Source organism: Camarhynchus parvulus, chromosome Z (genome assembly GCF_901933205.1).
Source record: "Camarhynchus parvulus chromosome Z, STF_HiC, whole genome shotgun sequence".
Classification (NCBI taxonomy): domain Eukaryota; kingdom Metazoa; phylum Chordata; class Aves; order Passeriformes; family Thraupidae; genus Camarhynchus; species Camarhynchus parvulus.
The window spans coordinates 885,259-899,564 of NC_044601.1; the positions used below are offsets into that span (position 1 = coordinate 885,259).

Below are 14,306 nucleotides of genomic sequence, written 5' to 3' on the forward strand. Positions count from 1 at the left end.
GATTCTGTTACTCACCCACATTAACCTGGTGTCATCCCCACAGAGTGAATGGATGGGTTCAGAGCCACTTACAGCTTGCACAGCACTGGTCATTTGCAACGACATATTTTATGTTGTATATTTATTTATGCTTATATTTATTTATGAGAGTACAAAACAAGTTATATGTTCATTAGAATAAGCCTCATTATAGGCTCTGGTCTAACTACATGACTAATTTGGTTGCTATCTCTTTCCCTGTCTCATTAACACACAGATTTCTGCAAATATGTTAGATAATTGTTGAGCAGTTTATGCAAACAAATTTAAGCCTATTAGGTATTCATGAATTGCTCACTTCAGCGATTCACTATTTATAGTGTGTTACTGCCATTGTTACTGTTCCCAAAGCTGGGTGGGGGAGGACACTTTTAAGATGCAAGAACAATGTGTAAAATCAAAGGTAACTTCTTTTGTTTTTGCCAAAATAGATGCATTTATGGCTCTATTTATAAATCTGTACTTGCCATCTTCTTGTATATTCTTGCTTTTCAGCTATGACTGTTACAAATCCAAAAATTTCCTCTCTTCTCAGTGAAAATTTATTATTCTAGCTTTTATCCTGGGTAACGCATCCAGTATTAAACATCTTGGCTTCTCATTCACACCATTCCTCTGAATAAACAAAGTGCTTCATGAAAATTAGGAATGGAGAGCTACTTGGTGATAGGATGTTTCCTGTCATTGATGCTTTATCTTAAAATCACTCCGAATTCTCAGGAGCCCTCAGCTGCATGATAAAGATCTGGAATGAATTATATCTGCTTATATCATTAGCCAAGTGCAATGCTTGCTGCTAGTTAAGAAATTTCACATGAATAATAAGCTGGTCCTTATTACCCTTATTATCCATCCTTTTCTCAATTCAACTTGTATGAGTCCACTGATACCCAATGAAGGTCTGTTGCATCAAGGCTACCGTTAATATTATAACCTCAATCACAGATATCAAATAATTCCATGTAATCAATGAAGCAGTTTTGTCTGGGCTGGAATTAATTTTCTTCATGGTAGCCTTTAAGGGGCTACATGCTGCACCACTCCATTTATGAGCAGTTACACAGATGGCGGTAGGGAAGGCTTAGCTGGTGGCACTGAAGCTCAAATGAGGTTGATTTATTTTCAAAATATTTCAGGTGGGGTAAAAGCATGACAATGTCAGGTGCAAATTAAGTCGTGCATGTTTCCTCTTCTGAACCATCCTGGATCTCTCAGCCTGCTGCTCAAATGACCCCTGTACTAGGAGACCTGCAATGTCTGGATTCTAGCCCATTTCTCAGGCAGGTCAGCCCCAAACACTGATAACAAGGAGTCCTGGAGCAATTTCTGGGTTGCTTGATAGTATCCAGAACCTGCAATTCTACGCTCACGGGACTCATACACATGGACCCCAAAAGTGCTTCAGATTTATAGGTTGTATACCTTATAATCTGAATAACTAAATAAAACAGAGGAGGCTAAAAGGAAAACAGGGAAGGACTCTCATGCTGAAGATTTTCAGGGACTGAAAATGAGAAGTATTTTATATACTTGGAAGATGATACAGAGAAGCATGTAGAAATAGTGAGATGGTTAAGAAAGATAGGCAGACGTGGAAGCAAGCCTTTGTAACTAATTTAGAGAGCTTGCTTCTTAGATTAGGAACTGTGAGCTGAGATTCTCTTGTTAGCACTACGTGTCAACAAATAACACTGTAATTTACAGGACTGCTTTTGTTCCTGCATCTCTCCAGTCCCAATGGAGGATGTCTCAGCTCCATTAATGGCAGCATGTTAACTTGCCTCCTCTGCTAAGAACTATGAGTTGTGCTGGGAAAAAAGGACAAGTGACTGAGCAGGCTGAGAGCAGAAGGAATATACAGTGATGTCCCTCCCCAACAGGTCACCTCAACCCATGAATTCAGTGCACAAAGAGCCACAGGGTGCCTTTCATATTTGATCCTGTGCTCCCTGATGCTTCATACAATTTAAGAGTAAATGGAGGAGATGCTGAAAGGTGAAAATTTTAAGCTATATAAACCCAAACCAGAACAGGTTTTGAGTTTCAGGAGACTTTATGTCTCCCTTTATGGTCAGTGAAGTCACACGCAGATTTGGAAAATCACAATACCTGACCTAAAACCTGCCTCTGATTCTACTGTGTGATTTGGATGCAATTATGATATATATAAAAAAAAAGAAAATAAAAAAAAAGAAAATAAAAAAAAAGGAAACCAAACTTGGAATCCCTCAAGACCCCATAGGTGTGGAGATGAGAGGACAGATTTTACCTGTGAAGTAAAGGATGCAGGGGGTAGTTGTTGATGTGCTATGAACTGTGGTATCAACTGCCTGGATACAAATACAGCTCTATCTCCTGTGGTCCTCATCCATAAAACATGGAAATGCTAATGTGTGTTCTCACCGGGGTGGTGCAGCTGTAACACAGAAATGGCCCAAAAAGAATAACTGAAATTAGTTATAATGGTGAAGTGAATAATTTTCCTGGTAATAATTCTGATTAACAGATTTATGGCTTCTTATTTCTGGGAATTAGAGCTTTCATCTTCAGGAATTATGACTTTTCTCACAAACTCTTGAAAACCATATAATGGAGTTATTCAAATCCTGTATCTACTGTGTTTACTACTCAATTCAGAAACCTACAATTATTATCATGCTATTTCTTCTTGTAGTACTGTTCTTTTATCACTTTACAAAGACATGAAACCTATATCAGTGTTATGTATCTTGCAGACAAAAACCTAAATTTCTGCAGGTTGATATTTGTGAGAGTGCTGCTTAGAAGCTCTCACAAGTTAGCACATCATGTAATAGCTGCAATTCTAACAAAAATCTGAAATCAGGATTGTCTCCAACAAATTGCAAAAGAAAGAGACTTGGATATCACAGGACTGAAATACAAAATAATCATCCTATTAATGCTATTTCTATGTATTTATGGAAATACTTTCAGCTCTTTTCAACTCCTTGTTAAATATATGCAAAGTGTAAAGGAATAGCTTTTTGGAAACGAGTAGTAGTATTTGAAGACTGCACAAAATGAAGGGAGAAGAATAAGATAGGAAGTGGGATGGATTTTTCACATATGTATGAAAACAAGTTATTACTTTTTATTTATTTATTCAGAGTTTGGGTTTAGCTGGTGTATTGTTTGTTGGAGGAGCATGGGGCTTTTGGGGTTATTTTGTTTGGGGCTTTTTCTTAAGAAAGCCCTTTTTCAGTGACTTGATTAGAGAGCAAGTTTAGTGTAACAAAAACTTGTCACAAACCTCACTCACACACACCAGTGCTGCAGCTATCAGCTGTCACAACACTCAGCTTAGAAATTTGTATTGAACCTTAATTCTAGTCTTGAGAGATCCTCTGGCCAGGTGATGCATCTGAAGGAAATCAGACTAAGGTACTGCATTCCTGATTTCTCAAAGAAGCTTCTGTATCAGAGCCCTCAGATTGTGCTGCTTATACAGCTGCTGAGTTAATTTCCACCTTTGCTTTTTCATTCCTCCCTCCCTACAGGTGGATCTTTTAAAAGACAAAAATAAATGAAGACCACATCAGCCAAAAAGCATATATTTTATCTGGAAATAAGCCAGTTTGTCAAGTAAGAACATTCTGATTACAGAACCCTTTGTAAAATAAATCCTCTCTTCTACAGATCTCAATTAGATTTGCCTCTCTGAGAGGTTACAGAGAACTCAGCTTCAGAATAATAAGCACAGGATGACACATTTTTAGTCATAAAATGTTCATGATTTATTCCAAAACCTGAATGGCTAGCACTGGAGAAAGCACTATAATTTCTTATCTTCTGCCCTCTTCATATTTTAGTGCATACAGTTTTCCCTTAATTCATTATTCTGCAGGTTAGAATCACTCTCCCCCAAAAGAACAGCTGTCACACCTGTGATGACAGCATCACACGATACACATCTAAAAACAAAAACTTCCTAAAATGCAGGGGAGGAACACTTTCAGAGAGCCCCAGCACAAGCTTCACAGACTCACCACTTATGCAGAAACCTGGCCTCCTCTGCTCAATCAGGGTGCATCTCCAGAATTCTTTAACAGGCTGCAAATAATGAAAGGTTTCCAAAGAGGAGGGGTATAATCTCAGGATAGCTTAATATTTATCTCTGCACCACTGTGCAGAAATGCCACCCCTTTGTAGGGTTGTGTGGCATTGAACACAGCCTCACTGAGTAAGAGTTTCTGGTCCTACTCCCCGTGTTACCCGCCCACATTTATGTGCACCCCAGGCACGGAGGTCCCTCAGGCGTGGGCAAAGCCATGGAGAAGACAAATCACTGCAACAGGAAAGGAGCAAAATGTGCATGGATGGGTTGGTGGAAGAATACCTGTGGCTGAGATAATTTCTCAGAGTTCCTATCAAGCAATTAAAAGCTAAACATGTGTCGTTTTTTCGGGTTTGGGTTTTTTGACCGAATTTATCACCTAAAGGATATTATCACTCAGAACTACTTGTTTAACAGTGCAATGTAGAGTGTAGGTTGAGGTTCCCTGAACAGCATAATGGGTTGAGCTTTATATTTTTCTCTTTTTATTATATGATCTTTGTATTTCTGAAAAATAAGCTGTGAAGACCAAAAATGACCATTTCTGAGTACCTATAAATTAGGTAAGGAAGAAATATAATACATACTGTCAATTCTCAAAATCTTAACCAAAGTTCTGACTTACTCAAGAATAACATAGCAATTCAATCTAAATGGTCACAGGAAAAAATATTATTCTACATGAAGTGATTTTTACATAATACCTCCACTACTACGTACTGCAGATTTTAAATAACTTTATGTACATAGGGCAGGGTTTTACAATAGTAGAAAGGGATTTTTTTTCCTTTCCTAAAAATTGTCCTGACACAACCTTTTTTTTTGTTTGTTTCTTTGCAAGTACTAAAATGCCTAACAAATTTATTTTTCAGTTACATTTCCACCTTTATTGACAGGTGCCTGATTTCACAGCTTCTAGAGCAAAACTCTATTGGTAACATAGTGTAGAAAATAAATGCTTTAGTTGTCTCTTATTTTGTAGAGAATTTAATTGAACTTCTTTGTCCTACTTTAGACACTATGCATTTGATGTATTTCTACTCAAAACTCATTTCTTTTGGATGGTAGTGAATCAGAAAATGGAAACCAGACTCCCCTTACATGAGGGAAAGCTGAAAATAAGAAGTGGAAAACTCAAAGTTTTACTGCCTTATTTCTTTATTCAAAGTAATTTTGACTTAAATTTTTTTTTTTTTTGGTCTCCCAGTAAAAACATGAGAGTGTGAACTGCATATGTATATCCATATGAGATAATGACATGGATGAAGAAAAATGAGAAAGCCAGGAAAAATTAAGAGGTAGTAGTGCAGGTGGAGTGGTAATTAAGTGGTAGTTAGGAAATTACTGTTTCCCTTTTATTACCAAGCAGTGGCCTGTGTGGTGTGCACGTGTATGTGTGTGTATATGAAAAAATAACTGAAGACAAAGTGTGAGCTAGTGGACAAAAATAGTCCTTTTTATTGTGTACTGATGTACAGTGGTGTGCAGTTGACTGTTTTCACGTAGGGTTAAGTGTGAACAATTCTTTCACTTTTTTTGAAAAATTTGAAAAAAAAAATCAGAATATTACACATTAATACAATGTGAGGAAAAAAATGACCTTAAATCAGCATATGAATGTGAATATGTACCACACATTTCTAACCTGAAGAAAAAAGGATACTGCCTTAGCATGTCATACAAATTGGTGTATTATGTCAGGCTCTTGCTTTTTTGCCTGCTAAACTTTATCACTCATAACTATTTGTCCACTATGAGCACTTACAGTTACTGCACCAATGGAGGTGGATAGATTAAATATAGATATAGATAAATATAGATAGATATAGATAGCTATATAAATATAGATATATACACATAGATGTGTGTGTGTGTGCGTGTGTGTGTGTATATATTCATATACAAAATTTATAGAGAAACAGGCATATGGAGGAAGGAGGCACTTAAAATATAAATCACATAGGACCACATGGCAATAAATAGAAGGCTTAATTTTACACCTACAAACATACATCATTTTCTCCTGAAGTTAATATAGGACCAATTTACTAATTCTGGTTATGCCAATGAGATACACAAGTCTCCACCCATTCCTCCCCTGTCCCTTCCACCCTGATGCTTGTCTTCCTAATCAGTTGGGAAGGCTCAACAAAAAGCAGTGTTCCTTCAAGAGACAAAACTAAACATTTGCATGAGCCTCTTGATAACTTAATACCACCAATTCACTGCAACAGAAAATAAAAAACTCAGCCAACTATATTCCCTGTGGAGTTGGGAATACATAAGAGTTTTAAATCCAATATCATATTAATACATAATCTTCTAGGGTGCGTGTATAGGTGTTTGTATATTTGTGTCTATAAAACATACATTCTTAGATATATATGTATATCTATATATCACAGAATCATTTGGGATGAAAAGACTTCCAGGATGATCAAATCATGTCTTTGACCAATTGCCACCTCGTCGAAGAGACAGGAGCACTGAGTGCCATATTGTCATTTCTTGAATACACCTCCAGGGATGGTGCTTCCACCATATCCCTGGGCAGCCCATTCCAATGTCTAACCACCCTTCTGTGAAGAAATTCCTCCTAATGTCCAGCTGGAAGTTCCCCAGCTGCAGTTTGAGGCCATTTACTTTCATCCTGTCTCCTGTTACCTGGGAGAAGCGGATGACCCTCATTCCACTACAACCTCCATTCAGTTTTAGAGAGCAAGGTCATCTGAGCCTCTTTTTCTCCACGCTAAATACACCCACACTCCTCACCTACTCCTCAAAGGACTTAATCTCCTTCCCCAGCTCTGTTCTCTTTTCTGGCACGGCAATGTCTCCCTTGCAGTGAGGGACCCAGAAGTGGACAGAGGATTTGAGATGCAGCCCCAGCAGTGCCAGCACAGGGGGATGGTCACTGCCCTGTCCCTGCTGCCCCACTACTGCTCACCCCAGCCAGGTGCCCTTGGCCTTGGCCACCTGGGCACAGCTGGCTCATGTTCAGCTCCTCTTGACCAGCTCCCCAGGTCCTTTCCCACCAGGCAGCTTTCCAGACACTTTTCCCCCAGCCTGTAGAGCTGAAGGGGTTGTTGTGACCCAAGAGCAGGACCTGGGACTTGGTCTAATTGAACCTCATACAAGTAGCCTTGGCCTATCAATCCAGCCTGTCCAGATCCCTCTGCAGAGCCTTCCTGCCCTCCAGCAGATCAACACTCTAATCTAACTTAGTCTTATCTTACTTATCTTATCTAACTTACCTTATGGAAGGTGCAATTGACGCCCCCTCATCCAGATCACCAGTGAAGATATTACACAGAACTGGGCCCAGCACTGATCCTGGGGACACCACCAGTGACCAGAGGCCAGCCGGGCCCAGCACCATTCACCACCACTCTCTGGGCCCGGCATCCAAACAGTTCCTAACCCAGCCAAGAGTGCTCCTGTCCAAGGCATGGGCTGCCAGCTTTTCTGGGGAGATAGTACCAAAGGCTTTGCTGAAGTCCAGGCAGACACACCCACATTCACACCCCCTTTACTGCATTCACTAGGCAGGTCACCTGCTCATGAAAAGAGATCAGGTTGTCAGGCAGGATGTGCCATTCCCAGACCCCTGCTGGCTGTGCCTGATCCCCTGCACTGTATTTGCCATGTGATTGCATCCAAGATGATCTTCTCCATCATCTTCCCTGGCAACAAGGTCTGGCTCACAGGCCTGTACTTCCCTGCATCCATTTTCCTGCCCTTCTTGTGGATGGACATCACATTAGCCAGCCTCCAAATCATCTGGGACCTTCCCATTTAGATAGGACTGATGATCAGCGAGGCAGAGCAGCTTGGCAAGCTCCTTCTCCAGCTCCCTCAGCACCCTTGGATGAATCCCACCTGGTCCCATGGACTTGTGAGTGTCTCAGTGGCTCAGCAGGTCTCTGCCTCCCTCCTCCTGGACTGCACAGGGTCTGTTCTGCTCCCTGTCCCTGCCTGCCAGCTGGGGCTGCTTCCCTGAGGATAATCAGGCCTTACCATTGAGGTCTGAGGCAAAGAAGGCATCTGAGCCTTTTCCTCATCGATTATCCTTCACAGCAGTGGCCAGATTGAGTTCCATTTAAGCTTTCAGCTTTCTAATTTTTTATTCCCAATGTGTGTGTGTGTGTATATATATATATATATATATATATACACACATGTGTGTGTCAATATGTATTTGTGCAAACAGTAATGCAACCAAGACTTTTTAGATGTGCCTTATAGACCATTATGATCTCCTTCAGACCCTAACTCCAGATATCCAACCTCATTATCCACAAGGGAAGCCTATTCCCATTGCATTTGCTCACTCTCCTTTCTGATCCACAGACATAAAGTATCTGTTGTCTTCAAACAGTCTAACTTATTTGTACAATTGTATTAATCCCAGCCCACCTATTTCCAGAGTATGTATTGCTTCAAAGCTGTTGCTCTGTTTCAGATCTGAGAAAAAATTGATGGGCCTGAACATTTGCCTGAATTTGAATATCAACCAGTCTGCAGGAAGAATGCTGCTTCTTGTGTACTGATTTTGATAAAAGTGCTGCAGAAGTATTATTTAAGCATCACAAACTGTGTGAGGGAGGATGCCCACACATAAAAAAGAAGGAAAACAAAATGAAAATTTTCCAAAACAGTCTTTATACTTGTATGTCTCATTGACTGAGACAGACAGGGTCTAATATTTCATAATGCTTAATTGTGCTTAGGGGACAGCACATATCCATTAGAACTGAGAAATATTAACCAGGCTTCATTCAAAGCATTGCTGAGAAGCAAATAAAATAAATAGTATCTTATTTTTATGGATGAAAAAGTTGAAACCAAAAGAAATACTGGGAACATGCCAGGACCCAGGCTATAGACAACCCAGCTCAGAATTCTATTGTCCTTTCAGCAGAGCATGTTGCTTTATTGCAGTGGCAGCACCAAAATTACTTCAGCTGCAGTAGTTAGCACTTGGTAGACCAATAATGTAGGCAGGCACTTGGTGTCTTAGTTTAGAAACCATGCAGCAGAGTCCATCTGTTCTCATCACTATTTTTAAAGAAACTTGTCCAGACTCAGGTAGGAAATTTAAGGCGGAGGTGGATCTAATTTCTTGGAAGGCATTCACCTACCCAGATTCTTACCCCAGGCTGCTTAGCTTCCTCAAAACACACCAAAATGTGGAAAAGCAGATAAGAGACTTCATATAAAAAATACCACATATATTTGTTTGCTTCCTTAGAGAACTTCATTCTTCCAATATGATCCATATGCTGCATGTTGTTTGCAGCAATGACCACTCCAGAATGACTGGTTGTAAATCATAATTTTTAAATCTCAGTTTAAGAGTAGTAGGAATAATTTTTGCAAAGTGTATCCTAAAGATATTTCACTTTTCTGTAGCACTGAGTCATCAAGGAGCGGTAAAATGAATAGTAAAAAGCAAAACAATCTCATATTTGCAATTGCAAGTGTAAAAGTTCATCACAGTACTCTGCTCATTTGATGACTTTTTCTGAAGTGCTATGTGATCTGCTTTTGCTTCTTTCTTGCTTCATGAAATAGATTTCCCCCCAAAGAAATGACATGGTTCATATCTTTACATTTACCACCTGCGTGGAATTTAAAAGACCTGCTAAACATAGCAAATGAGCAGGCAATACATTTCAGTTATGCCCAGGAACTAAGCACAAAGGTTAGATGATGAAGTCACAGGCAATATTTTTGCGTGCTTATTCATCTGACCCATAGATTTTGGGTTTTAAACTTTTTTTTGGTAGCTCTTAAGAACCATTACAAATTTTATTTCTTATATGTTATTGGAGAGTGTCTCTCCTGCTAATTCAAAAATCAACTTTTCTTTGGACCTCTCTAACCCTTCTGACAGTTGTGTTTTAGCAGCTCTAGAAGCTAAGGTTCTAACTTGCCTCTTAGTTTCCCAGCTTTGACATTAAGACACTTCAGGCATAAGAATCAGAGGTGTTTGTTGAAGTAAATTTTATTCACCATAAGTGTAATTAAAGGATTTTAAACTACTCCTAAACTTGGGCTTGACAAAACTAAAATCAACAGAAAATGGAAGCATTCTGCTTCAATAATTTTGAAGCAGTAAAAACCCTTTTTTCTTCCTGCCTTTGAAATTGTAGAAAATTTGTATTAATGGTCAAGAACTATTAAACCTCTCAACAGAAATGTAATATCATGAACACTTTATTTTAGTTACCCAGAAAGATTTGTATAAATGTTTTGTACTGTTACTCTTTGATGGTTTAACCCCTTTAAAAAACCCCTAAACCACAGATGAAACCCCTCACATCCCCCAGACCCCCCAAAAATTAGCGAATAATCTACTCCTATTTTATTAAACAAGATGTTAAAAAATGTATTAATTGCAGAACCTCCTAGGAGCTCAAAACCCTGTACAAGCATGTATTCTCAGAACTGGATGATAGATCTTGCCCAAAATTTTATTTGCTCTTAAATAAGAATGTATTAATCATGCAAAGTGAAAAATTACTCATTCTGTTTAAATGAAAAGAACCCTGATAGCTATTTTATGTTTCTTGCAGTCTGTTCCTAGTGGACTACTTCAATCCTAAAGGATCCTATGTTCTTACCAAAGCTGTTCCCGTGGGACAAAAGTAATGATTTCTAATACTTTACTTCAAATTACAGCACTTCAGTGATCATCACCCAAAAATCTGGAGCTGCCCATCAGCCACCAGCCTCCTAATCACGCATCACTTGTCATCACTTCCAGAGCAATCTGGACCACCCTACCCCTGTCCCTCACCCTGTTTTTACAGACCTCTTCCTTAAAGAGTCAGTCTCATTTGAAGCAGCAGACTATTTCCATTCAGACAGTCAGTTTGAATGGAAAAATCAAGAGTATTTGGTTTTTTGTCATCTTCCTTTGTCTTCTAACTTCAACCCATGTGCTCCTCAGAGCTCCCTTATGTACATTTACGAATGGAATTGAAGAAATGGGACTCTACCAAAAAACAATCACAGGCTCCTCTTCTTTTCCTCTCATCCCTTTTCCTCTACTATTGAACAGCCATTCTTTTTTCTAATTGTTTTCAAAAAGGCAAGAGGAAACTTAAGCTGATCAACACTTTAGTAAACGACTTGGCCCACACATGGTTAATTTTTATATTGAGACACCCTGAGCAAAGATCAGACCTCCTGCTGTAAGAACACTGGCACGGGTAGTTCATTCCCTGTGATAACAATTACATCTCCAAATTGGTCAGACACAAGCAGTGGCGCATCCTTAAAGCATTCTCTTCCATGTTCTCATTTACACAGAAAAGCTCATTTGCCTAAGAGGATTGCTTGTTTTCATAGCAAAACATCCTAAAGTGCATTAATTACACTGGGAACAACTCAGCTCTGTGAACTGCTTAACCACACTGCTAATATAACCAAGACTGCATTAAGTGAAACTTATATATTATTGCTGATGCAAAAACAACTTACATAACTATAGCCTTTTCCTTTGGTGACATTAAAAAAAAAAAAAAAATCAAGCCTGTGCTACAGCAAGTCTACCAATGTCTAAATTGACTAGTTTCAGACACAGAAAAATAGATCTAGCATAAATACATAAATGTGAAATTGTAAACATAAATTTCCATGAAAGCAAAAACAAAAATCAAAAGGCAGAGAAATATTTTTAAAAAATGTAGTTCTTCCTGTTGCATTTCAGAATGAGAATTATAGGACAGTATACTCCTAAAACATTATAGAATCACTGGCATAATGAACAGATGAAACCTCAAAAATTCTCTGCCCTTCCATAGGAACAGCAGACCACAAGCTCCAGCAATGCACATGCTCTGCTTCTTCCAGTGTGCCAGATGCAAATTCAAAAGCAGCACACACAACTGAATCTTTGTGCCAGTTTAAACCTTGGCTCATGTTCAAAGACGACAAATTAATGCCAACATTTTACTCATGTGAAACCTACTCATTACATCTTGCACTGAGACCACCAGTGGAGCCACCATTTGGGCATGGTTATGCCTACCCACCCATCCTTATGTTTCTACATGTGAACGTTCCTGAACATTATGGAATAATGAATGTTCTAACGCTGGGATAAACTGAATCAAAACCATTCATGAAAAAATACCACATGCATGCCTCACAGCTTGCTTGCTTTCTCTCAGACTTCTTTTTCCATCCTAGGAATATGAACTGCTCTACCCCATGCCCCACAGTGTCTTTCTGCATGAAGTCTCTCAGTCCATAGCTTGCCTTTCTTCTCTAAGCCTCTCTTCTTGCTTTCCACCGTCTATTTTTCAGAACACACAAAAATAGCTGTAGTATAAGTGTGACATACATGGAGTTCTAAAAATAAATTGTCACCTCAACTGGTTCTCTAGCAATTTCATAGTGGTAAAAAAAACCCCACTACAATACATTTCATTTTACTTGGGTTTGAGTTGGTGTTTTAAATCAGTTTCTGAAAAAAGATTAATTGTGTCATGGCATTTTTTGAGCAAAGCAATGTATTACATCAAAGACAAAACACTGAATATTTAAATTTTTCAAGGTGTCCTTTTTTGTTTTTTTAATGAAAGATAAAGACATATTTTTCTCTTTAAGTTTTTTGCCAAATCCAAGTGTATACAGACAACACCAGCAGAAGGTACAAGCCAGATTTGTGGGGATTAGGCATTCCCTCTACAGTACTGTTACCTCTAACAGCTGTTTTGGTGATGAGGAGCCAAAGATCACTCATGGAAAATACAAGTTCAGCAGCTTATAATCCTAAATCTAGCACATTTTCCCCACATGAATAACCTGCACAAAAAAAAACCAACAAAAAAAAAGGCCAAAAATAAGGAAAAAAAAGCCCAGAGAAAATCCCAAACATATTCCAAAGCAAAGCAAAACAAAACAAAAATGACTTACTGTCTTCTTCAACATTTTGACGGCGTAAGGTTTCTGGGTCCCTTTCTGCCTGCATCTGTAGACAATGGATGTAGCCCCACTAAATTTAAAATAATAAAAAAAAAAAAAAAGGAAGAATAGTTGGGTTGTACATACAACTCTTCGAATCTGTCAATAAACAGAGTTGCCTACACTTTCTACTCCTCCCAGTTTGGGCAAAACTATCTCAACTCTTCCCCACAGATGCAATAAACCCTCCCCCCCAACCCCAAGAATTGTCAAAACCCCTCTGTGTTCAACCAGAGAACCTCAGCAGTTACTCAGCCAACGGAAGTTGCAAGAGTTTAACATCCTTCTTGGCCACACCGTTTCTGTCTCATGGCAATCCCTGGACATTTCCTTGGATAATCAAGTCACCACTTCTTGTCTTTGTTAAGGCAACATATCTGTGACAGTAAGTTACATTGGGGGGCCTTCTCAATAATTGCTGATGACAGCAATGGTGAAACAGAAGAGAAAATTTTTGTGCTGCTCCTTGCCCGCTGGACCAAAAAGCCAAATGGAGGAGGCAGCACTTTAGGATAATCCAGTGGAAATTGGTGGGACTTGTTCACAGCAAAAGTAGCCTGAGCTTACATCTTCTGTTTGCCTTCAAGGTGTGATTACTTGAATGTGAAAAGCCTGAGCACTCATAAAATTATGGCTCTGCAGGATGGAAGGCACTTCTCTGAGTGCATAGTTGGGGCAGGCGGTTTCCAGAGAGAGGCTCAACTTGCTGTGCTTTACTTGTTTCTGTCAAGCAAGGGCCCTGTATCTATGAATTACCTAAAGAGAGGTTGAAACCTCTGGCAAGCTCATACTGGTTAGAAACCATCCAGATCCCTTTGTATTCTACCCAAAACAGACGTACTGAAGCACCATCACTGAAGGCATTTTTGGAAACTTCCTTTCCTCAGACCCATTCCAAGACTCAGCACTTCTAAGTAGCTGCATATTTTTAAGGTAGAGGAGACTGCAGTTGTCATATATGACCTCCTGAACAACCACTGCAGAAGTGCACAGAGCAGCTCTGCAGTGAGCGAACTCTCACGCATACCAGATGCCAAATTGCACTGCACATCCCTCTGAACCAGGAGAAACCCATCTCAGTGAGTCTACAGGAGACAACCATGACAGGAGCAGCTTTCTTTTAAACAGCAGAATGGCATAGCCACACTTGACCATAGGAATAAAGCTGTGGCAACAAGATTCATTATTCTAGGTGCTGTACAGAACTGCCATGGGT

General features: G+C 39.3%; 1 protein-coding gene across 2 annotated transcripts in view; it reads right to left on the minus strand.

Annotated features, from left to right (window-relative positions):
• Positions 1-14,306, minus strand: part of CAMK4 (calcium/calmodulin dependent protein kinase IV) — a 139,580-nt gene that overhangs the window by 66,993 nt on the left and 58,281 nt on the right. The window contains exons 1-2 of one of the 2 annotated variants that reach the window (XM_030968454.1): positions 13,043-13,122; positions 2,309-2,455 (exon numbers count right to left, since the gene is read on the minus strand). In XM_030968454.1, the coding sequence (XP_030824314.1) occupies positions 2,309-2,407 (99 nt within the window). In that variant the 5' untranslated portion in view covers positions 2,408-2,455; positions 13,043-13,122. Of the gene's footprint in view, positions 1-2,308; positions 2,456-13,042; positions 13,123-14,306 lie in introns of those variants that run through there. The other variant, XM_030968453.1, reaches the window with a different exon arrangement.